General features: G+C 39.5%; 2 protein-coding genes across 2 annotated transcripts in view; both read left to right on the forward strand.

The window, feature by feature from the left end:
• The window catches only part of LOC144891394 (sister chromatid cohesion protein PDS5 homolog A-like), a 189,640-nt gene that overhangs the window by 105,272 nt on the left and 61,077 nt on the right, over positions 1–23,291 (forward strand). The window lies entirely within an intron of this gene.
• LOC144888150 (beta-1,3-galactosyltransferase 2-like) lies at positions 319–21,533 on the forward strand. The gene is made up of 2 exons (XM_068115023.2): positions 319–981; positions 21,024–21,533. Exons 1-2 carry the CDS (start codon positions 428–430, stop codon positions 21,502–21,504), a joined length of 1,035 nt encoding a protein of 344 aa, XP_067971124.1. The 5' UTR covers positions 319–427; the 3' UTR covers positions 21,505–21,533.

Here is a 23,291-nt window from a genome sequence, read left to right on the forward strand (position 1 = left end):
GAAAGAAAACAAGAAAGAAAACAAACAACCAGAGTGAAAACTGAGTACTTTACTTTGTACTCGGTGTGCCTGGATTACTTTGGATTATTTCAGCGTGCGTAACTGCCGAGCCCCCTTCGTTGCCCGGCAATGACGTTTTGCAGTGCCTGGAGATGGCATAGGAAAGGAGCGGTGTACAATAAATGAAAGATTGGGTACAATGTTTCTCACCATAGTTAGACCTTTACATCTTTGGATTACTCCTTTGTGACCATTTGTTTGGAGGTATGATGATAGTTAAACACTAAACCTCTCTTTGTCTGTTTTCTTTTAGAACCTGAACTGCAAGAAGATTTTGAATATCTTGGAATCCAGGGTCATTCATATCTACAAACACCCAAAATCATTCATATATAAAATTTGCACAATTAAATTGTTACATTCTACCATGAATAGCAGCACCAACGTTCGTGCTATGAATACTACAATGCTCAAGTTTTGCTTTGGTGTGTTGACACTGGCATCTGTGACACTTGTGCTGCATCAATGTCAACTCCTTGATTTTGGGAAACTATCCAAAATGGCAATTCTCAATCCAAAGCACTTCTCCTTTTTCATGAATATTTACTCTCCAGATGCTAAGTCAATGTTCCAGCATGACTATGTCATTAATGAGAAAGACAAGTGCAAAAATGAAGAACCCTTTTTGGTTTTGCTAGTGATTTCGAGTAACCAAAACAAAGAAGCTCGGGACGTCATTCGGAAGACTTGGGGCAGCGTTCGTAGGGTCCAGGTGAACCTTTCAGGCAATGCATTTGTGGTGAACATTACACGTGTATTCTTGCTTGGAAGATTAAGCAGCCCAGTGCAGGAGGAAATTGAAAAGGAAAGTCAAGAATACCACGATATTGTGCAACAGGATTTTTTGGACACATATAGGAACCTGACACTAAAAACAATGATGGGTCTACAGTGGTTGATGGACTTCTGTCCACAAGCAAGGTGAGGGTTCATTTTTCTGTTTCCCTAATTTTTTTATTCTGTAAATCTGTTACTTGCTGCTGCTGCAATTATAGTAGATGTTGGCAAAAAGCCATAAACACTGTGATAAGATATATCCTTTAGGGTGGGGCAGGATCTGCTTTTTTATGTATCACAAAATCAGAAGAGCTGATGTCATTTGAAGTGTAATTGTCATGGCTGCCTCTCCATTTATGCTTATCTGGACTCCCAGCAGCAACAGGATAGTTTGTGGCAAACACGTCCTGTTGGTCAGAATCCACATGGCAATATCCGTTGTGGTACATACACTACATGACCAAAAGTATGTGGACACCCTTTCTAATTAGTGGATTCGGCTGTTTCAGCCACACGCATTGCTGACAGGTATATATAATCAAGCACACAGCCATGCAATCTCCATAGACAAACATTGGCAGTAGAATGAGCCATACTGAAGACCTCAGTGACTTTCAACATGGCACCGTCATAGGATTCCACCTTTCCAACCAGTCAGTTCGTCAAATTTCTGCCCTGCTAGAGCTGCCCCAGTCAACTATAAGTGCTGTTATTGTGAAGTGGAAACGTCTAGGAGCAACAACAGGTCAGCCGCAAAGTGGTAGGCCACACTAGCTCACAGAATGGGACCGCCGAGTGCTGAAGCATGTAGCACATAAAAATCGTCTGTCCCCAGTCGCAACACTCACAAGCGAGTTCCAAACTGCCTCTGGAAGTAACGTCAGCACAACAACTGTTCGTCAAGAGCTTCATGAAATGGGTTTCCATGGTCGAGCAGCCGCACACAAGCATAAGATCACCATGCGCAATGTCAAGCGTCGGCTGGAGTGGTGTAAAACTCACTGCCATTGGACTCTGGAACAGTGGAAACACGTTCTCTGGAGTGATGAATCACGCTTCACCATCTGGCAGTCCGACAGACGAATCTGGGTTTGGCGGATGCCAGGAGAACGCTAACTGCCCAAATGCATAGTGCCAACTTTAAAGTTTGGTGGAGGAGGAATAATGGTCTGGGGCTGCTTTTCATGGTTCGGGCTCGGCCCCTTAGTTCCAGTGAAGGGAAATCTTAACGCTACAGCATACAATGACATTCTAGACGATTGTATGCTTCCAAATTTGTGGCAACAGTTTGGGGAAGGCCCTTTCCTGTTTCAGCATGGCAATGCCCCCATGCACAAAGCGAGATCCATACAGAAATGGTTTGTCGAGATCAGTGTGGGAGAACTTGATTGGCCTGCACAGAACCCTGACCTCAACCCCATCGAACACCTTTGGGATGAACATGGGACGCTGACTGCGAGCCAGGCCTAATCGCCCAACATCATTGCCCGACCTCACTAATGCTCTTGTGGCTGAATGGAAGCAAATCTCCACAGCAATGTTCCGACATCTAGTGGAAAGCCTTCCCAGCTGAGTGGAGGCTGTCATACCAGCAAAGGGGGGGGGGGGGGGGGGAGACCAACTCCACATTAATGCCCATGATTTTGGAATGAGATGTTCGATGTTCGGGTGTCCGCATAGTTTTGGTCATGTAGTGTAGTTCCTGCTCCCACAACACTAAAGGGGTCTTGCATCTGATGTAATGTTTCAAGGCATGTGGCCAACTCTCAAAGAATGAGGAATCTACAACGTGCTGATGATAACCAACTAGCCAGAAACCCGTGTTTACAGATGATGCTCCAGAATTGTGACAACCAATAAAGGGTCTTGGTTCTGGATGTGTTCCACATAGCAATTGCAAATCACACAATCCTGATCGAGGGTGATGTTGGTATTTTGATATATGCATCATTTTAGAATCTGGAAATGGAACATAAAGAATGCTTTCAAGTCATTGCCAAACTTTCACTCTTCGATCCAAATTTAAATTGTGTGTATTTTTCTGATAATGTGGAAATGTTCTGTTGGTTCACAATCCAATCCTGTGGGAGATGCATCTTTTTTTGTTTGCATAGTCAAGTATACTGAACGGAAGAGCTAGTATACTGAACAGATCAGGCCGAAACAGACAAAAGCAGGACTCAAAACACACATGGATGGGGTGGACAAGATGGACACAGAAGGAAGCTTCAAGGAGGAAAAACTGGAAAATTGGAAGGAGGAGAGATTTGTGGGGTCAACGAGAGCAGACAAAGAACATGGTTTTGGATTGGGGACAATCTGAGACGGTGGTGAACAGCTGTCTTGAAGACCTGGAAGGAAGAATGCATGAGATTGAAGAGGATGTGGAAGTTGATTCCACAGGTGGGGGAAAAGAGGAAAAAAAGAGCGGAGATGAGCAGTGATCTTGGATTTAGGTTGTTTCACCAGAAGGGGGGTTGATGGTGGACCGTGTGAGCCCTGCAGAAACCTGGGTGAGTACGAGGGCGAGGGATAGGGACAAAGCACGGAAAGAGCAGAGGGTGCAAGGTCAGAAAGGAGGCGGTAGAAGACAGAGAGATCACCGCACTGTCTGTGATTGTGAAGTGATAAGCCCATGGACTCAGCTTCAGCATGGGAGATTCCAATGATCTTGAAGACCTTGGTTACCATGGCATTAAGCTGAGCAAGATGAGAGGCAAGGCAGCAAGCCCAGAGGGGAGAGCAGTACTCCAACAAGCTATGGACGAATGCCTTGTATGTGGAAAAGAGTTCTGGTGTGCCAAGGAAGGATTTTGTATGACTAAGGATGGCCAGTCGGCATCTGGCTTTGGAGGCCAACTTTGAAACGTGGCTTGCCCAAGAAAGATCATGGCTGATAGTGAGACCAAGGAGTTTGAATGACTGAACTTCTAAAAGAAGATTGTTAAGAAAGTCGATAGGAGCGTGTGACAGCAGCTAGGTGTATGCCACTGTAGGGATTTTTCAGGTATCGAGGAACAAGGACAGATGGCCATGGGATGAATACAGAAGCTTTATTCACCAGGGCAGCCAAGAAACAGGTCATTTGCTCCTTTATCACCACCGCAAACATGTTAAGCTTCTGAGCTCCTAAGGCTCATAAAACTTCCTTACAGCTCCATTAATGCTCCATCCATTAAAGCTCCATGAAACAATAATACAAAATGAATAACAATGTATCAGATACGGGTTTGGGTTAACAAGCAGAAAATATGAACCCGAAAGATACCATAATTTTTTAATCCTCATTGACAAACATTGAGAAACTCTTGCTCTTGAGTAACGACATCCTCACAGATTTACCATGGATATGTTGCAAGGTAAATCACATGACACAGAATGATTACCAAGAATGGTTACATCCCACCATGGGTCCTCTAAATCGCAAACAAAGGGAGTTGAAAGCAACTGCTTACACAACGTTTCTCCAGCGTCCACTTCCACTCTTATTTCCTTCTTTCGCTCATTACGCGAGCAGAAAGTTATACTCATTAAACTGTGTGTGCGTGTGTGTGTTAAATTCATTAAACTGTAACATTAAACTCTTATCTAACAGCTACTGTTGCCTCCGCAATTGCATCATCAGCTGACATCACATACCTCGCTAAAATTAGAATTAATAATTTTATAAGCATCAGAAATTCAACAACTCTGTTAATCACAATTTCCATTTTCCTCATTCTTTAACAGTAGGATAAGTTTCTGAACAGGACGTTTCAGAAAGCTTATGGGGTGAGGCTGTTGACCCTTGTCCACGTTAGGGCTGCCAACTGCAAGTGTGCCAGGTGGATGTAGAATGACCTTTAACTTCATCGTTAGCAAGTGGTTTGGTGCCAGTGGCTCGAGTGAAGTTGGGTCATTCAGATTGTCACTGGTGAGTGGTCGACTGTTGACGATTGCAATTTCCTCACACCTCAAAGTTCATAAGGATTCGTCATCCAGCAGAGAACCTTCTTGATGGAGTAGGGTGGCAAGCATGCTCCGCACGTTCCTAATTTGGCGTTCCCAGACACCGCCCCGATGACCTGATGACTGGCACTGGATGCGTTCATGTTAAATTCAATGTAATCACAGCCTTTTTTCAACAAAAAGTCCTTCACTTTTGCTTGCTCCATCTCATCCCTAGCCTTTCGTAATTCTTATTCCATGCCCACAAAGTTGGTTCCACGATCTGACCGCAACTGCCTAATTGGCCCACATGCACTGATAAAACTGCGAAGGACGTTTATGAATTCATCAGTGTCCAAGGAATTGGCCATTTCAATGTGAACCGCATGAGAGGCCATGCGTGTGAATAAGACACCATATTGTTTAACCTGCTTTCGGCCTTCCTTAACAAACCAAGGTCCAAACAGATCGACTCCACAATAGTGAAAGGAGGCATCGTTGCCAACCTATCTTGCGGTAGATCTGGCATTTTCTGCCCTTGGACCCAGTGCCATTGTCTTCGACATTCAACACACTTGGAGATAAATTGCAAGACTGCAGATGTGCAACCAATTATCCAAAAGCCATTTGCTCCCATTTCATTCGTTGTCATACTTTGGCCTTGATGTCCTATTTTCTCATGATAATGGCGAATCACCAGTGTTGTGAGATAATGGTGCCTTTGTAGAATAGCAGGATGTTTAAGGTTTACTTCGAAGTCCGCTCGTTTTAGTCATCCGCCAACCGTTAGTATTCCATCATCGTTGAGAAACGGATCCAAACAGTATATCACGCTGGTCTTCTTGAGAGGCCTTTTGCAGTTCCTTTCAGCTCGTTGGCTGGACTTATCATCATTTATCCCAAGGGACGTGAGCACTTTGATTTCAAAAACTTTACCCTGAACCAGCCATAGTGTTTCTAGTTCATTTCTATAGGGATCTTTCATTTGTACCGGTTTGTAAACTGGAAGTGGTTTACCAATCTAGGATGATTCTTCCAATCTGGTACCCTCACTGCATGAGATTATAGAAGGACCAAGTGCATTTCATAATGCTTATCAGCTCTTAGCTTAATCCCATTTGATATCTTGCTCAGAAATCTTACCCTATCATTATCATTTTGATATCCTACCCCACCATTGAAAAAAATATGTCTCTGTATCTGTCTGACTTTCATTGAAGTCCAACTCCATTGTTCCAGCATTCGCTACGGGATCGATGGATCCTTTGAACATGGTTCTAAAAGAGTGTAAATCTGTCGAGCGGCAATCTCCAAATTCACTGGATGTGATAATGAGAGCTTGGGGAGCCTCACAGGCCAATATTCTATGACTCTCACCGATAGGGTCATTGGAATCGCTGTCCTGTGGCTCTACTAGCCCAACAATTTCCCATTCTAGGTCAGTTTTCTGTCCATAGGGTTTGTTGTGACATGGAGGAATCACATCATGAGGTAGTAAGGCCCATGCACAGTTGTAGCCTATAAGTAGGCACACCTCAGCATCCTGGAGGGGGACCGTCTCGTCCGCTATCCGTTGAAGATGCTGAACGATTTCTGATGTAGGAATATGTGATCGATTTGCTGGCATGATTTTCCTAGTGTACGCCATTGGGAGTTGGCTCTTCACGGAGCTGTTGTAGCCATGTACAACAAAACCATTCACCTTTCAGCTGTTCACCAACTATTTGCCCACATAGTTGACAGCAATAACTTCACATCAATTCCTTACAGTTCTAGTGCGTCACTGATTTTGTCCAAAATAGAGGTCGTGTCTAACTGTGTCTAGGGGCGTCTATACCAATATCTCCGCATTTTGATTCTCACAGTGTGAAACCCAGACTGGGACTATCATGGAGCACTTGGTGGCACTTCCAGTGTTGGCCATGTGAGCCATGTGAGCCATGGCCATGTGAGCGGTTCCAGGTTCCAGTGAGCACACCATTATGAGTTGAGCACAGACCTTGCACATTTTCCATTTCTCCCTGCAATTCCCGGGCTACCTCCGTCATCTCTTCAATTTTAATTCCCAGCACTGCTTTCTCTTTATTCACCACGACGACCGCTGGCTTTAATAAAATTCCCTCTTCTACCTCATTCCTCTTCTACCTCAAAATTCCTCTTCTACCTCTTATGGCAGAGCTCAAGTGTGAGAGCTTGTCGACTTGATAGGTGAATTTCCTTTATTGTCCTCTTGCTGATGGGACTTCACTCCACTGTAAGAATCACCATGAGGCCTAGTATGGTGGCTCTTACCACACTTTGCGCAGGTTATTCTTTGCTTGCAGAATTTGGATCTGTGGCCTTTTCCAAGACAACCAAAGCAAAGACCAGTATCTTGCACAAAGGTCTTTTTTTCCACCAGTGACTGCTTTAAGAAAGTCTTACACTTGTCAATACAATGTCCTCTTTTGCAGTAGAGACACAACCTGGTGCTTTGTTTTGCATCGACCTCTCTCTCCTTCGTTGACAGACTCCTTCACTTCCATAGAAAAAACTTCTTGCAACAACAAACCAGTTTTGATCATACTTTCCTTGATGCCTTTCTACTTTAGTTGTCTTATTTCCGTGATGTGACTGTGGTGTAATCAATGGGTTACATGCAATCTCTGCCACATTTACAACAAATGCCACAAACTCAGCAAAGGAAGGAAACATCTTGTATTGGCTTTGCCAGGCAGACACAATTCTAGTCCATTATAAGACATTCCATTCTGCAAGGTTGTAAAGCAACTTATGATTTTCACAATCATCGTTCAGGACATTTATAATTGGTACAGCTTCCATAGCTTACAAGCATTGTCGCAGGCAGTCAGCATATGTATTTACGTACAGCAACACTGTATCTAGCGATTAATTTGGGCCAGGCATCTAATTTATCTCGAAAGGCATTCACCACTGCAAAAGGATCGCCGTCCAGAAACTGCTTCGCTTCTTCAAAGGCATTATCGGTTGCTAGAAAGAAGAAGCCATCCACAGCTTCCTTTGCTGAGCCGCTCAAGTATGTCTTCAAATAGTAGATTATTTCAGCTGGTGGAATTCCCTTATTTTCAATCAATGTTTGAAAGACGCTTTCCCACACTGGATATGTTAAAGGATGTCCAATAAACACACCAAGTTCTGGGGTAGGAAGATGTCCCAAATTTACTTGCTCTGCAAACGATTTAGCCAGTTGTGCAAACTCTGTGGTTACGGGTCGAAATTTGAAATGTGCACCCATTGGTCGGACAGCTTCCAGACGACACCCACATCTGTCGCTCGACTCCACACACCATAGCAATGAGACATACAGTGCATTCAGAAAGTATTCAGACCCCTTCACTTTTTTCACATTTTGTTATGTTGCAGCCTTATGCTGAAATCGTTTATATTCATTTTTTCCCTCATCAATCTACACTCAATACCCCATAATGACAAAGAGAAAACAGGATTTTAGAAAGTTTTGCAAATTTATTTAAAAAGAAAAAACTGAAATATCACATTGACATATAAGTATTCATACCCTTTGCTATGACACTTGAAATTTAGCTCAGGTGACTCCCATTTCTCTTGATCATCTTTGAGATGTTTCTACACCTTGATTGGAGTCCACCTGTGGTAAATTCAATTTATTGGACATGATTTGGAAAGGCACACACCTGTCTATATAAGGTCTCACAGCTGACAATGCATATCAGAGCAAAAACCACCCCATGAGGTCGAAGGAACTGCTGGCAGAGCTCAGAGACAGGATTGTGTCGAGGCACAGATCTGAGGAAGCCTACAAAAAAAATTCTGCTGCATTGAAGGTTCCCAAGAGCACAGTGGCCTCCATAATTCTTAAATGGAAGAAGTTTGGAACAACCAGGACTCTTCCTAGAGCTGGCCGCCCGGCCAAACTGAGCAATCGGAGGAGAAGGGCCTTGGTAAGAGAGGTGACCAAGAACCCGATGGTCACTCTGGCTGAGCTGCAGAGATCCTGTGTGGAGATGGGAGAAACTTTCAGAAGGACAACCATCACTGCAACACTCCACCGATCTGGGCTTTATGGCAGAGTGGCCAGACGGAAGCCTCTCCTCAGTGAAAGACACATGAAAGCCCGCTTGGAGTTTGCAAAAAAGCACCTAAAGGATTCTCAGACTGTGAGAAACAAGATTCTGTGGTCTAATGAAACCAAGATTGAACTGTTTGGCTTCTGTCTGGCCACTAGGAAGCGGCCAGCTCTAGGAAGAGTCCTGGTTGTTCCAAACTTCTTCCATTTAAGAATTATGGAGGCCACTGTGCTCTTGGGAACCTTCAATGCAGCAGAAATTTTTTGTAGGCTTCCCCAGACCTGTGCCTCGACACAATCCTGTCTCTGAGCTCTGCAGGCAGTTCCTTCGACCTCATGGCTTGGTTTTTGCTCTGATATGCATTGTCAGCTGTGAGACCTTATATATATAGACAGGTGTGTGCCTTTCCAAATCATGTCCAATAAATTGAATTTACCACAGGTGGACTCCAATCAAGGTGTAGAAACATCTCAAAGATGATCAAGATAAATGGGAGGCACCTGAGCTAAATTTCAAGTGTCATAGCAAAGGGTATGAATACTTATGTCAATGTGATATTTCAGTTATTATTTTTAATAAATTTGCAAAACTTTCTAAAATCCTGTTTTCTCTTTGTCATTATGGGGTATTGAGTGTCGATTGATGAGGGAAAAAATGAATTTAAACGATTTCAGCATAAGGCTGCAACATAACGAAATGTGAAAAAAGTGAATGGGTCTGAATACTTTCTGAATGCACTGTAATTATATGGCCGCCATCTTGGTTTTCTGGTGGGCCTGACAAACTAAGCCTGTTGTCCTCTGCTGATTTACATTGCCCGCGTTTGTTGTGTCAGATTTCCATTGATTTTGTTTGGGTCAAGTGCTATTGACGATGAGGGACTTTAGCATGGAAGGAAAAGACGTCTGAGGCATTCTGAATCCGAATCAATCCTTTATTCTATCTGCAACCAACCAAACCCGCTCATCTCACTTCTGGTTGCACCCGGTTCCAGAAAACCTTCGGCCAATCCGAGCTCAAGCATATTTACATTTCATAACATGAAAGACACAATGGTGACGCTGGAGGACCCTGAAAAATCTAAGCATATGTCGAATAAAGGCAAGGATTAATCAAGCTCATTAGAATGCAAGGTATGTCACAACACACGGTAATGTCATGCAAATGATTTAATAGCGCATTAAATGTGTTTTTATCAATCGCGATTTCATCTTTTAAGAGCGCTTTAAATGCACGTTTCCCAATCGGCCTGTTACCGGATTTTGTCGCAGCTTGTGACCACAGTGCAGTCATTCTTGTTTCTTTTAAGAAGAAGTGTTTATATTTAATGTATATTCCGTTTGGAGAAAAGATGGGGGATGGAGAACCTGGAGCAGAAGGAAATTCAATTCAAATTATAATCGTTATGGAGTGAAATATAAAGTTTTTTTTTTTGAAACAAGGAGAGGAAATATAAGTCGGAATAGGATAGGATAGTATTGAGAAAATAGAAGCAAGATACCCGGGAATACACCCAGGACTAAAGCTAAAGCAGGACACACTTTCTATCTGAGGAAGGCCTTGAAAAAGGCTGTTTAGGGCTTGACAATACTGTTACAGGTTTCGGCACAAGCTCACCGGGTGCACAAGAAGGTCCTTTCGATCCTGAAGCTGATTGGTCACAGATAATTCCACGACGGACAGGTTGCTTAGCAACCACGGATGCCGGTTGGAGCAACCAAACCTAGCAGGGTCCTTGCACCCAATTAACTTCCATTACTTTACTGGTGGCCCCACCAGCCGCATATACCACGCAAGATTATTTAATTTGTGTCAATTAATTTGTAAAATATTCTAAAAAAAATTTAAAATTACACTTTGACATTATGGGGTATTATTTGTAGATCAGTGACAAATAATCTCAATTTGATCCATTTTTAATTCAGGCTTTAACGCAACAAAATGGGGAAAAGTCAAGGGGGTGTGAATACTCTCTGAAGGCACTGTAATACCTCATATCAAAGTGGATTTTTTGTTGGAAAATTTACAAAATAATTGAAAATGAAAAGCTGAAATGTCTTGAATCAATAAGTATTCAACCCCTTTTTATATGACACTCCAAATTGAGCTCAAGTGCATCCAATTTGCTTTGATCATCCTTGAGATGTTTTGACAACTTGATTGGAGTCTACCTGCAGGGAAGATTTACATTCCAACAGAATAATGAAGACACCAAGCACACAGCCAAAGCAACACTAAAATGGCTTCAGAACAAGAACGTGAAAGTCCTTGAGTGGGGCCCAGCGAAAGCCCAGACTTGAATCCCAATGAGAATCTGTTGAAAGACTTGAAGATTGCTGTTCACCGACGCTCCCCATCCAACCTCACAAAGCTTGAGCAAATCTACAAGGAAGAATGGGAGAAACTCCCCAAATACAGATGTGCACAGCTGATATAGACATACACAAGAAGACTCAAAGCTGTCTGTAATCACTGCCAAAGACGCTTGACTATTATATTGACTCATACAAAGTATTGACTCAGGAGGTTGAATACTTATGGAAATGATATATTTCTGTATAGTACACCGTTTCCTTCCTATTCCATCTCCATGCGCTGCATGACGTCATTGCCGGGCACCAAAAGGGGCACAGCGATGATGCACGCTGAAAGGGAGTACTCAGTTTTCACTCCGGTTTCTTGATTTCTTGTTTGTTTGTTTGTCCGGGAGATATCTCAGCCATCGCTTGAGTGAGGAAGCTGAAATTTCGGCACAATGGTGAGTAAGTGCTTTGGCAAACACGGTATTTTTTTTTGATTATTTACTTAATTATTATCGATTAATTACTCATTTATTTCCTTTCTGAGCATCTTTTGAGTTAGGAAGCTGATATTTGAACACACAATGACCAAGTGATTTGGCGGTAAAGGATATTTATGATTTATTGATTAATGCCTTAATTATTTTTTTTACGTTACAGACAATTGATTAAGAAATTATTTTACGATTATTATGTATTGATTTTAATTACGCAATTAATCAATCAATTATTGTACACCTCTCCCTCCCAATATCTATGACCCAATGTGAGTGAAGAATTCTATTTATGATTTATGATATATCCCATATCAATAAATTATGTGACTTATTTTTGTGACATAATAGGGTGCATGGATGATATGCGTATCTGGGCCATAATAGTAGTGGGACATAATAGGGTGCATGGTTGATACGGGTCTATGGGCCATAATAGTAGTGGTACATAATAGGGTGCATGGATAATACGGGTCTATGGGCCATAATAGTAGTTGGACATAATAGGGTGCATGGATAATACGGGTCTATGGACCATAATAGTAGTGGGACATAATAGGGTGCATGGATAATACGGGTCTATGGGCCATAATAGTTGTGTGTTCAGTTAAACATGGCATTTTTGTTAAGAATGAACACGTGAGGCGAGACTACGCTCTCTGCGAGTGCCGTTCTAGTTACCTTTGCCATCGAAGGTGAATGGAGGTTATGTTTTCACCTGTCTGTTTGTCTGTCTGACTGTCTGTCTGTTTGTGAACAGGATATCTCAAAAAGTTGTGGACGGATACGGAAGAAATGCTTTGGAGAGGTTTGGTGTGTAACGAGGATGAATTTATTGGATCTTGGTGAAGATTTGAATGCGGGTCTGGATCAAAGATTTTTTATTTTATTTTAAGTGATTCTTCACTGAAAATAGCCTGGTGTTGGTGAAGCGGCTTGGGTGCCAGCTTAGAATACCTAGGATCCTGGGTTCGAATCCCAGTCTGATTGCTGAATTAACGCCAGGGGGGTTGACTCAGCCTGTCATACCTTCCGAGGTCGGCTAATTGAGTACCAGTTCACTGGTAATTCCCTGTTTGTCGTAAAAAAAAAAAAAGGCGACAAACAGGGTTGGCGGCAGGAAGGGCATCCGGCCGTAAAACATTGCTTCAAAAAGGGGACCAACAAAACCAACAAAAACAACAACAACCACGGTGCCCGAAAAAGGCCAACCCCTGCTTTGTGGGGAAAAATGGCCTCTAAAGGTGTTTTTTTTTTTCTTTCTCCCTCCCAATACTGTCTCTATGTGCTGCATGGCTGTATACCTGGGCACCTGTGGCGCCCTGGCAATGCCGCACTGGATGTTGTACACCGCACCTTTCCTATGCCATCGCCAGGCATTGCAAATCGTCATTGCCGGGCACCGAAGGGGGCTTGGCAGTGACGCACGCTGAAAGGGAGTACTCAGTTTTCACTCTGGTTGTTGTACACCGCACCTTTCCTATGCCATCTCCAGGCATTGAAAAACGTCATTGCCGGGCACGGAAGGGGGTTTGGCAGTGACGCACGCTGAAAGGGAGGACTCAGTTTTCACTCTGGTTGTTTTCTTGTTTGTTTGTTTGTTTTCTTTCTTGTTTGTTTGTTTGTCCGGGCGATATCTTAGCTATCCTTTGAGCTAGGAAGCTGAAATTTCGGCACAATAGTGAGCAAGTCTTTTGTCAAAAAAAGTTATTTTTTTGTTTTTTGATTAATCAATTAATTGAGGAGTTATTTAATTATTAGCGATTAATTAAGTACTTATTTAATTAATCAAATTTCCTTTCTCTTCTGACCATTAACTCATGCACGTTTTGAGTTAGGAAGCTGATATTTGGACATGCCAATGACCAGGTGATTTGGCTGCAAAGGCTATTTTTGATTTATTAATTAATAAATTAATAAATTAATCGTTAAATATTTAATTATTCGATTAATGACTAATTTTTTTTTGTTGTTGTTGCAGATTCTGATGAAATGGTGGTGGTTTATGTGTTCTATGACCGAATTGATTGACGATTTAATTTTTTAATGATTATTATTTATTTATTTTCATTATTAATCATTTATTTATTTTCTTTCTCATTTGGCCAATATCTCAGGCACCTTTTGAGCTCGGAAGCTAATATTTGGACATGAGTGACCAAGTGATGTGGCTATCAAGGATATTTTTGATTTATTGATTAATCGATTCATCAATTAATCGATTAATTATTAAATTATTCGATTAATTAGTAAAAAAAAAAATTTCTTCAGTTTACAGGTTCTGATGAAATGGTGGTGGTTTATGTGTTCTTTTTTTTTTTGTATACTGAATCGAGGCTCGTGAAAGAGCTAACATTTATTTCACTAACAAAACAACCAGACAAACAAAATATACAATGTGACCGAATTGATTAATAATTAAATTTTTTAATGATTATTATTTATTTATTTTTGTTATTAATCATTTATTTATTTTCTTTCTCATTTTGCCAATATCTCAGGCACCTTTTGAGCTGGGAAGCTAATATTTGGACATGACAGTGTCCAAGTGATGTGGCTATCAAGGATATTTTTGATTCATTGATTCATCAATTTATCGATCAGTTATTTATTGATTAATCGATTCATTATTTATTGATTAATCAATTAATTATTGAATTTTTTATTAATGAGTTATTTTATGAAATTTCTAAAAGACACATCTTCGGACGAAAAACTAGTGGTTTATTTATGCTATTAGCCAATTGATTAAGAAAATATTTTGTGATAATCTTTGATTGATTTTAAATTATACAATTAATCAATCAATTAGTGTACACCTCTCCCTCGCAAAGCAGCCTCTATGAGCTGCAATGCGGTATTGCCGGGTGCCGGAGGCGCCCGGGCAATGCCGCGCTGTCGGATATTTAATTATTTGGCATGGGGGCAGTGTACTTTGAATGTATCTGCACTTGTTTTCTTTCTTGCTTGTTTGTCCGGGCGATATCTCAGCCATCCTTTGAGCTAGGAAGCTGAAATTTCGGCACAATAGTGAGCAAGTCCTTTGTCAAAAAAAGGTATTTTTTTGTTTTTTGATTAATCAATTAATTGAGGAGTTATTTAATTATTAGCGATTAATTAAGTACTTATTTAATTATTCAAATTTCCTTTCTCTTCTGACTATTAACTCAGGCACCTTTTGAGTTAGGAAGCTGATATTTGGACATGCCAATGACCAGGTGATTTGGCTGCAAAGGCTATTTTTGATTTATTAATTAATCAATTAATCGATTAATTATTTCATTATTCGATTAATGACTAATTGTTTTTTTTTAAGTTACAGATTCTGATGAAATGGTGGTGGTTTATGTGTTCTCTGACCGAATTGATTAATAATTTAATTTTTTAAAGATTATTATTTATTTATTTTCATTATTAATCATTTATTTATTTTCTTTCTCATTTCGCCAATATCTCAGGCACCTTTTTTTTTCTTTTGTATACTGAATCGAGGCTCGTGAAAGAGCTGACATTTAATTTTGAGCTCAGAAGCTAATATTTGGACATGAGTGACCAAGTGATGTGGCTATTAAGGATATTTTTGATTTATTGATTAATCAATTAATCAATTAATAGATTCATTATTTAATTATTCGATAAATTAGAATTTTTTTTTTTTTTTTCAGTTTACAGGTTCTGATGAAATGGTGGTGGTTTATGTGTTCTGTGACCGAATTGATTAATAATTTAATTTTTTAATGAATATTATTTACTTCTTTTCGTTATTAATCATTTATTTATTTTCTTTCTCATTTGGCCAATATCTCAGGCACCTTTTGAGCTGGGAAGCTAATATTTGGACATGACAGTGACCAAATGATGTGGCTATCAAGGATATTTTTGATTCATTGATTAATCAATTTATCGATTAATTATTTATTGATTAATCGATTAATTATTTATTGATTAATCAATTAATTATTTAATTTTTTATTAATGAGTTATTTAATTAAATTTCTAAGAGATACATCTTCGGATGAAGCACGAGTGGTTTATTTATGCTATTAGCCAATTGATTAAGAAAATATTTTGTGATAAGCTTTTATTGATTTTAATTGTACAATGAATCAATCAATTAGTGTACACCTCTCCCTCGCAAAGCAGCCTCTATGAGCTGCACTGCGGTATTGCCGGGCACCAAAGGCGCCCCGGCAATGCCGCGCTGTAGGATATTTAATTATTTGGCATGGGGGCGGTGAACTTTGAATGTATCTGTACTTGTTTTCTTTCTTGCTTGTTTGTCCGGGCGATATCTCAGCCATCCTTTGAGCGAGGAAGCTGAAATTTCGGCACAATAGTGAGCAAGTCCTTTGTCAAAAATGTATTTTTTGTTTTTTGATTAATCAATTAATTGAGGAGTTATTTAATTATTAGCGATTAATTAAGTACTTATTTAATTAATCAAATTTCCTTTCTCTTCTGACTATTAACTCAGGCACCTTTTGAGTTAGGAACCTGATATTTGGACATGCCAATGACCAGGTGATTTGGCTGCAAAGGCTATTTTTGATTTATTAATTAATCAATTAATCGATTAATTATTTAATTATTCAATTAATGACGAATTTTTTTTGTTGTTGTTGCAGATTCTGATGAAATGGTGGTGGTTTATGTGTTGTATGGCCGAATTGATTAATAATTTAATTTTTGAATGATTATTATTTATTTATTTTCATTATTAATCATTTATTTATTTTCTTTCTCATTTCGCCAATATCTCAGGCACCTTTTGAGCTCGGAAGCTAATATTTGGACATGAGTGACCAAGTGATGTGGCTATCAAGGATATTTTTGATTTATTGATTAATCATTTCATCGATAAATTATTTATTGATTAATCGATTAATTATTTATTGATTAATCAATTAATAATTAAATTTTTTATTAATGACTTATTTAATTAAATTTCTAAAAGATACATCTTCGGATGAAGCACTAGTGGTTTCGTTATGCTATTAGCCAATTGATTAAGAAAATATTTTGTGATAATCTTTTATTGATTTTAATTATACAATTAATCAATCAATTAGTGTACACCTCTCCCTCCCAATGCAGCCTCTATGAGCTCCACTGCGGTATTGCCGGGTGCTGGAGGCGCCGGATAGGCTGTCGGATATTTAATTATTTGGCATGGGGGCGGTGTACTTTGAATGTATCTGTACTTGTTGTACACCGCACCTTTCCTATGCCATCTCCAGGCATTGCAAATCGTCATTGCTGGGCACCAAAGGGGGCTCGGCAGTGACGCACGCTGAAAGGGAGTACTCAGTTTTCACTCTGGTTGTTTTCTTGTTTGTTTGTTTGTTTTCTTTCTTGTTTGTTTGTTTGTCTGGGCGATATCTCAGCCATCCTTTGAGCTAGGAAGCTGAAATTTCGGCACAATAGTGAGCAAGTCCTTTGTCAAAAACATTATTTTTTGTTTTTTGATTAATCAATTAATTGAGGAGTTATTTAATTATTAGCGATTAATTAAGTACTTATTTAATTAATCAAATTTCCTTTCTCTTCTGACCATTAACTCACGCACCTTTTGAGTTAGGAAGCTGATATTTGGACATGCCAATTACCAGGTGATTTGGCTGCAAAGGCTATTTTTGATTAATTAATTAATTAATCAATTAATCGTTTAATTATTTAATTATTCGATTAATGACTATTTTTTTTTTTTTTAGGTGCAGATTCTGATGAAATGGTGGTGGTTTATGTGTTCTATGACCGAATTGATTAATAATTTAATTTTTTAATGATTATTATTTATTTATTTTCATTATTAATCATTTATTTATTTTCTTTCTCATTTCGCAAATTTCTCAGGCACCTTTTGAGCTCGGAAGCTAATATTTGGACATGAGTGACCAAGTGATGTGGCTATCAAGGATATTTTTGATTTATTGATTAATCGATTAATCAATTAATTATTTAATTATTCGATTAATTAGTTTAAAAAAATTTTTTTTTCAGTTTACAGGTTCTGATGAAATGGTGGTGGCTTTTGTGTTCTGTGACCGTATTGATTAATAATTTAATTTTTAAATGATTATTATTTATTTATTTTCGTTATTAATCATTTATTTATTTTCTTTCTCATTTGGCCAATATCTCAGGCACCTTTTGAGCTGGAAGCTAATATTTGGACATGACAGTGACCAAGTGATGTGGCTATCAAGGATATTTTTGATTTATTGATTAATCGATTAATCAATTAATTATTTAATTATTCGATTAATTAGTTTAAAATTTTTTGTTTTCAGTTTACAGGTTCTGATGAAATGGTGGTGGTTTTTGTGTTCTGTGACCGTATTGATTAATAATTTAATTTTAAAATGATTATTATTTATTTATTTTCGTTATTAATCATTTATTTATTTTCTTTCTCATTTGGCCAATATCTCAGGCACCTTTTGAGCTGGAAGCTATTTGGACATGACATGACATGACATATTTGGACATGACAGTGACCAAGTGATGTGGCTATCAAGGATATTTTTGATTTATTGATTAATCAATTTGTTGATTAATTATTTATTGATTAATCAATTAATTATTTAATTTTTTATTAATGAGTTATTTAATTAAATTTCTAAAAGATACATCTTCGGACGAAGCACTCGTGGTTTATTTATGCTATTAGCCAATTGATTAAGAAAATATTTTGTGATAATCTTTTATTGATTTTAATTATACAATGAATCAATCAATTAGTGTACACCTCTCCCTCCCAATGCAGCCTCTATGAGCTGCACTGCGGTATTGCCGGGCGCCGGAGGCACCCCGGCAATGCCGCGCTGTAGGATATGTAATTATTTGGCATGGGGGCGGTGTACTTTGAATGTATCTGTACTTGTTTTCTTTCTTGCTTGTTTGTCCGGGTGATATCTCAGCCATCCTTTGAGCGAGGAAGGTAAAATTTCGGCACAATAGTGAGCAAGGCCTTTGTCAAAAATATATTTTTTGTTTTTTGATTAATCAATTAATTGAGGAGTTATTTAATTATTTGCGATTAATTAAGTACTTATTTAATTAATCAAATTTCCTTTCTCTTCTGACTATTAACTCAGGCACCTTTTGAGTTAGGAAGCTGATATTTGGAGATGCCAATAACCAGGTGATTTGGCTGCAAAGGCTATTTTTGATTTATTAATTAATCAATTAATCAATTAATCGATTAATTATTTAATTATTCGATTAATGACTAATTTTTTTTTTTTTTAAGTTGCAGATTCTGATGAAATGGTGGTGGTTTATGTGTTCTCTGACCGAATTGATTAATAATTTAATTTTTTAATGATTATTATTTATTTATTTTCATTATTTATCATTTATTTATTTTCAATTCTCATTTGGCCAATATCTCAGGCACCTTTTGAGCTCGGAAGGTAATATTTGGACATGAGTGACCAAGTGATGTGGCTATCAAGGATATTTTTGATTTATTGATTGATCAATTAATCAATGAATCGATTAATTATTTAATTATTCGATTAATTACTAAAAAAAAAATTTTTTTTTTAAAGTTACAGATTCTGATGAAATGGTGGTGGTTTATGTGTTATGTGACCGAATTGCTTAATAATTTAATTTTTTATTGATTATTATTTATTTATTTTCATTATTAATCATTTATTCATTTTCTTTCTCATTTGGCCAATATCTCAGGCACCTTTTGAGCTGGGAAGCTAATATTTGGACATGACAGTGACCAAGTGATGTGGCTATCAAGGATATTTTTGATTTATTGATTAATCATTTAATCGATTAATTATTTATTGATTAATCGATTAATTATTTATTGATTAATCAATTAATTATTTAATTTTTTTTATTAATGAGTTATTTAATTAAATTTCTAAAAGATACATCTTCGGATGAAGCACTAGTGGTTTAGTTATGCTATTAGCCAATTGATTAAGAAAATATTTTGTGATAATCTTTTATTGATTTTAAATTATACAATTAATCAATCAATTAGTGTACACCTCTCCCTCCCAATGCAGCCTCAATGAGCTGCACTGCGGTATTGCCGGGCGCCGGAGGCGCCCTGGCAATGCCGCGCTGTAGGATATTTAATTATTTGGCATGGGGGCGGTGTACTTTGAATGTATCTGTACTTGTTATTTATTTATTTGGCATGGGGGCAGTGTACTTTGAATGTATCTGTACTTGTTTCATTTTAAATTAATTTGTAAAAATTTCGAAAAAACATTTCCACTTTGATATTATGAAGTACTAACTGAATGCACCTGGCGTTGTCCGGGTTCTTTTTGAATGAATTTAATCTTCTGTACATCGGTCTGACGCGAGCCCAATATCTGTTAGTGCTCAACAATTCCTTGTTCTTTCTTCTGTCAGGCCCCGCGAGAGAGAAATTTGAAAGAAGAAGAAGATTTATTGCGAAATGGGCCCAGCCCGGCCGAGTTAGCCTCTTCTGGCCTCACCACCTAGCCTATAACCTTCCCGGGGCCCGTCCCAACATTTTTTGTTTCAGAGGTTTCCTCCTATCTTTCACCGTTCAGGAGATTACTGCGTGCAGACAAACAAACAAACAAACAAAAACTTTCTTATATATATATAGATTATGTGTGGATCTAATTTAACCAATCTCTGTGGTATGGTCAATAGAGCATCCACTCTGGATCTGGTATGTTGGCAGTTCGATTCCTGACCTGGCAGGGTTATACCCAAGAAGTTATAAAGATTTCCACCCTGGTACGTGTAAATTATTTTTGTGACTAGCAAGTTACCCGTACCCGCACGGGATTCTAAACGGGGTAGGGATGATGACGGCAAAAATGCAAATGGCGTCTTGGGTCATACAACCAGCAAGCCGAAAGCAACAATTTCCGTTTATTGCCACATCTGACACATCTGATGCAAATTAAATGCTCTAATGGAAGTGAGATGCTCCATTTGAAACTGTTTGGTCTATATATGTAGATTTTTGATGCCTAGGGTCCAGAATAAAAATTTGTATTGATGTCAAAGCCAGTGACCAAATGCAAATTAATAGTAAGAAGCTCATCATTTAAGGGATAGCACATGGATAAACAAAGTGGGTTGGCATCCCATTGGGGAGGAGGGGGAAGATTTCTTCTCAAGAATGCCCCACTGACAGTAGAGAGAAAATCGCACACATTCTCAGTTATCCTGCCAAGCTGAAAGGAAATATGGAAGTTTTCAAATTGTTTTTAAAATAATACAATTCGGATATTTTGGGGATGCAGAGGGGTTTTTGAGAGGTTTTTTTGTTTTGGAAATGTCCTGGTTGACTCATTGATGAATAAAAAATTGACTAATATTCGTACCGATGATGACTGAAAGAATTATGGCATTTGTCTCTTGTTGTCCACCCTCCCACCTAGTTACGCGCTCAAGATCGACACTGACATGTTTTTTAACCCAGAAAATCTTGTGGAAATTGTTCTTCGACCAGACCTCCCTGTTCGCTCTGAGTATTTAACGGGTGTCTACATGGAGGGTTTCAGTCCTATACGCAATGTTCAAAGCAAGTGGTATGTTTCGGAAGATGTATACCCTTCAAACAACTACCCACCATTCTGTTCTGGAACAACATATGTTTTTTCAACAGACCTCGCCTCAAAGATTTTACAAGTGGCTCCAAATGTCACGTACGTTGATCTTGAAGATGTTTTCATGGGGCTCTGCCTTAACAAGATGGGTATAAAACCACAGAGACCGCCAAAGGAAGGACTTTTCCACGCTTACTTTGTTGCATATACGCCATGTGTATACAGACGGATTATCACATCTCATGGTGTCTCACCTAATCAGCTGTTGTTGTTTTGGGAAGGTGTAAGGACAAGCTTAGGGGAAAAATGTTAATAATTTTAAGCTTACCATAGTGTAGCAGCATAGCAAACCTGTTGTGCATTTTGTGATACAAGCACCAAATTTGGCACAAATGTACATTAATATGTTGCGAACATTTTCAGATATTGGGCCACTTGAAATTCTCTCTTTATGTCCGCCATATTGGATTTCAAAATGGCCGCCACTTGAAATCTACATTTGCTATTATCTCTGGACGTAATGCAGCTATTGACTTGATTCTGGTATCTAAATGTATGTTTTTGGGGGCAAGGAATCCAATGGTACCAATTTCAACTTAATATTATCTATCACAGTCTGTTATATAATTTTATTTGGAAATTATCTAGGCAAATATTGGATTCAACACAATACTTTGAAAAGAATGTCTTAGTTCTGTAAATGTCTTAGGTATAATACTGACATGCTACATGGTCTAGTATTTGAGGCTAGGTGTACTGGTATCTGAGGCTTGGTATATACCGGTACTGAAGATACGTGTACATAAACAGTGTCATGTTAACAAGTTCAGCATTGCCACAAGTACATGTATGTTGTTGACTCATCGTCATGTGCAGTCCCCTTCACACACACAGAGGGCTGTGCACTGAAGGGCAGCCTTTTTGCACTTGCAGCGCCTCACACACCCTTTCTTGCACTTGCAAGAAACCAGCTCAATGCAGCTGTGAGCTGCCTCAGTTAGCCTGGTCCAGTAAGGTGTGTACTGTCCTTCTCCAGTCCTTGACCAACCCCAGTTGGTTGGTGGAGGGAGCTCTGGTGCTGGCAGCAGTATCTGACCCCACACATGTCCACCTTGATACACTGCCCTCTTGACATGTTCCTCCAGAGCTGCCTTCGTTGGAGGGATGAGCTGCACATTGTTCTTCCTTGCGAAGAGTTTCCTCCTGGCCTTGTCAATGTCTGTGCATTTGCTGGTTCGATCATACAACAGGATCACGAACCTCTCGATGATGCGCATTGCATCGTCTGGTATGTCACGAGGTGCAGAGGACAGCAGCAGCAGCGCCTCAGTGAGTTCTGGCAGTTCCGTCCAGACTGCCCACGCAGTGTTCTTGCCATGTCTATGAAAACTAGACACAGTGTCTCATCCAGTTAGAGCGTGGAACATTGGCAGTGCACGAGCCTTCTCTCGTCCCAATCCAGCTGCTATTTCGTGTGCTGCTAGGTATCGGAAACTCTGGCCTGTTCCGAATGCCAGCCACAGTTTGTTTTCTGGTTGCAACTCCTGTGCCAGGGACACTGCCAGCACCACAACATCGGTGTCTACAGTCCGGATGAGTATTGCATGGTGTCCATGCTGGACTGCGTGAGATGCATGCAGCAACATCAGACTGTCAGCCTCTTCATGGTTACATGGGGCGAGTGAGGTCAGATCTGGCAGTAGTGGCTTGCTGAGCACTGCCTCTCCATCAGTAATGACGAGTTGCTTGTCCTCCTGGTCAAACCATTCCATGAGAGCTGCTGAGAGGAACCTGAACAGCTCGGTCTTGTTGCTGTCCACTCATAGGAAGTTCTGCCAGTTTCCTGGTATGGCTGCGGCAGCCACCACACGTCTCCGCACACCTTGTCCCCGCTTTGCACGTGTACTACCTTTCAGTGAATCAGCAAGGTAAGTATCCCAGACCAGATCCAGGCGTGACACTGTTTGCAGCTTCGTGGACATATATGGGATGAAGATCTGTTGTGCATACTCTTCAAAGGTCTTTGATGCAGCCGGCTTCAGCATCTGGACGATGGCTGCTCCATCAAGCACAATACAGGAGACATGAGTCTCTGTGCAA

Source organism: Myxine glutinosa, chromosome 1 (genome assembly GCF_964187855.1).
Source record: "Myxine glutinosa chromosome 1, kmMyxGlut1.1, whole genome shotgun sequence".
Lineage (NCBI taxonomy): Eukaryota > Metazoa > Chordata > Myxini > Myxiniformes > Myxinidae > Myxine > Myxine glutinosa.

Bases quoted from the DNA above. Each gene is read 5' to 3' on its own strand.
- LOC144888150 (XM_068115023.2), top strand. From the start codon at position 428: ATGAATAGCAGCACCAACGTTCGTGCTATGAATACTACAATGCTCAAG. The intron at 982-21,023 runs GTGAGGGTTCAT...CCTCCCACCTAG, and splicing joins GACTTCTGTCCACAAGCAAG to TTACGCGCTCAAGATCGACA.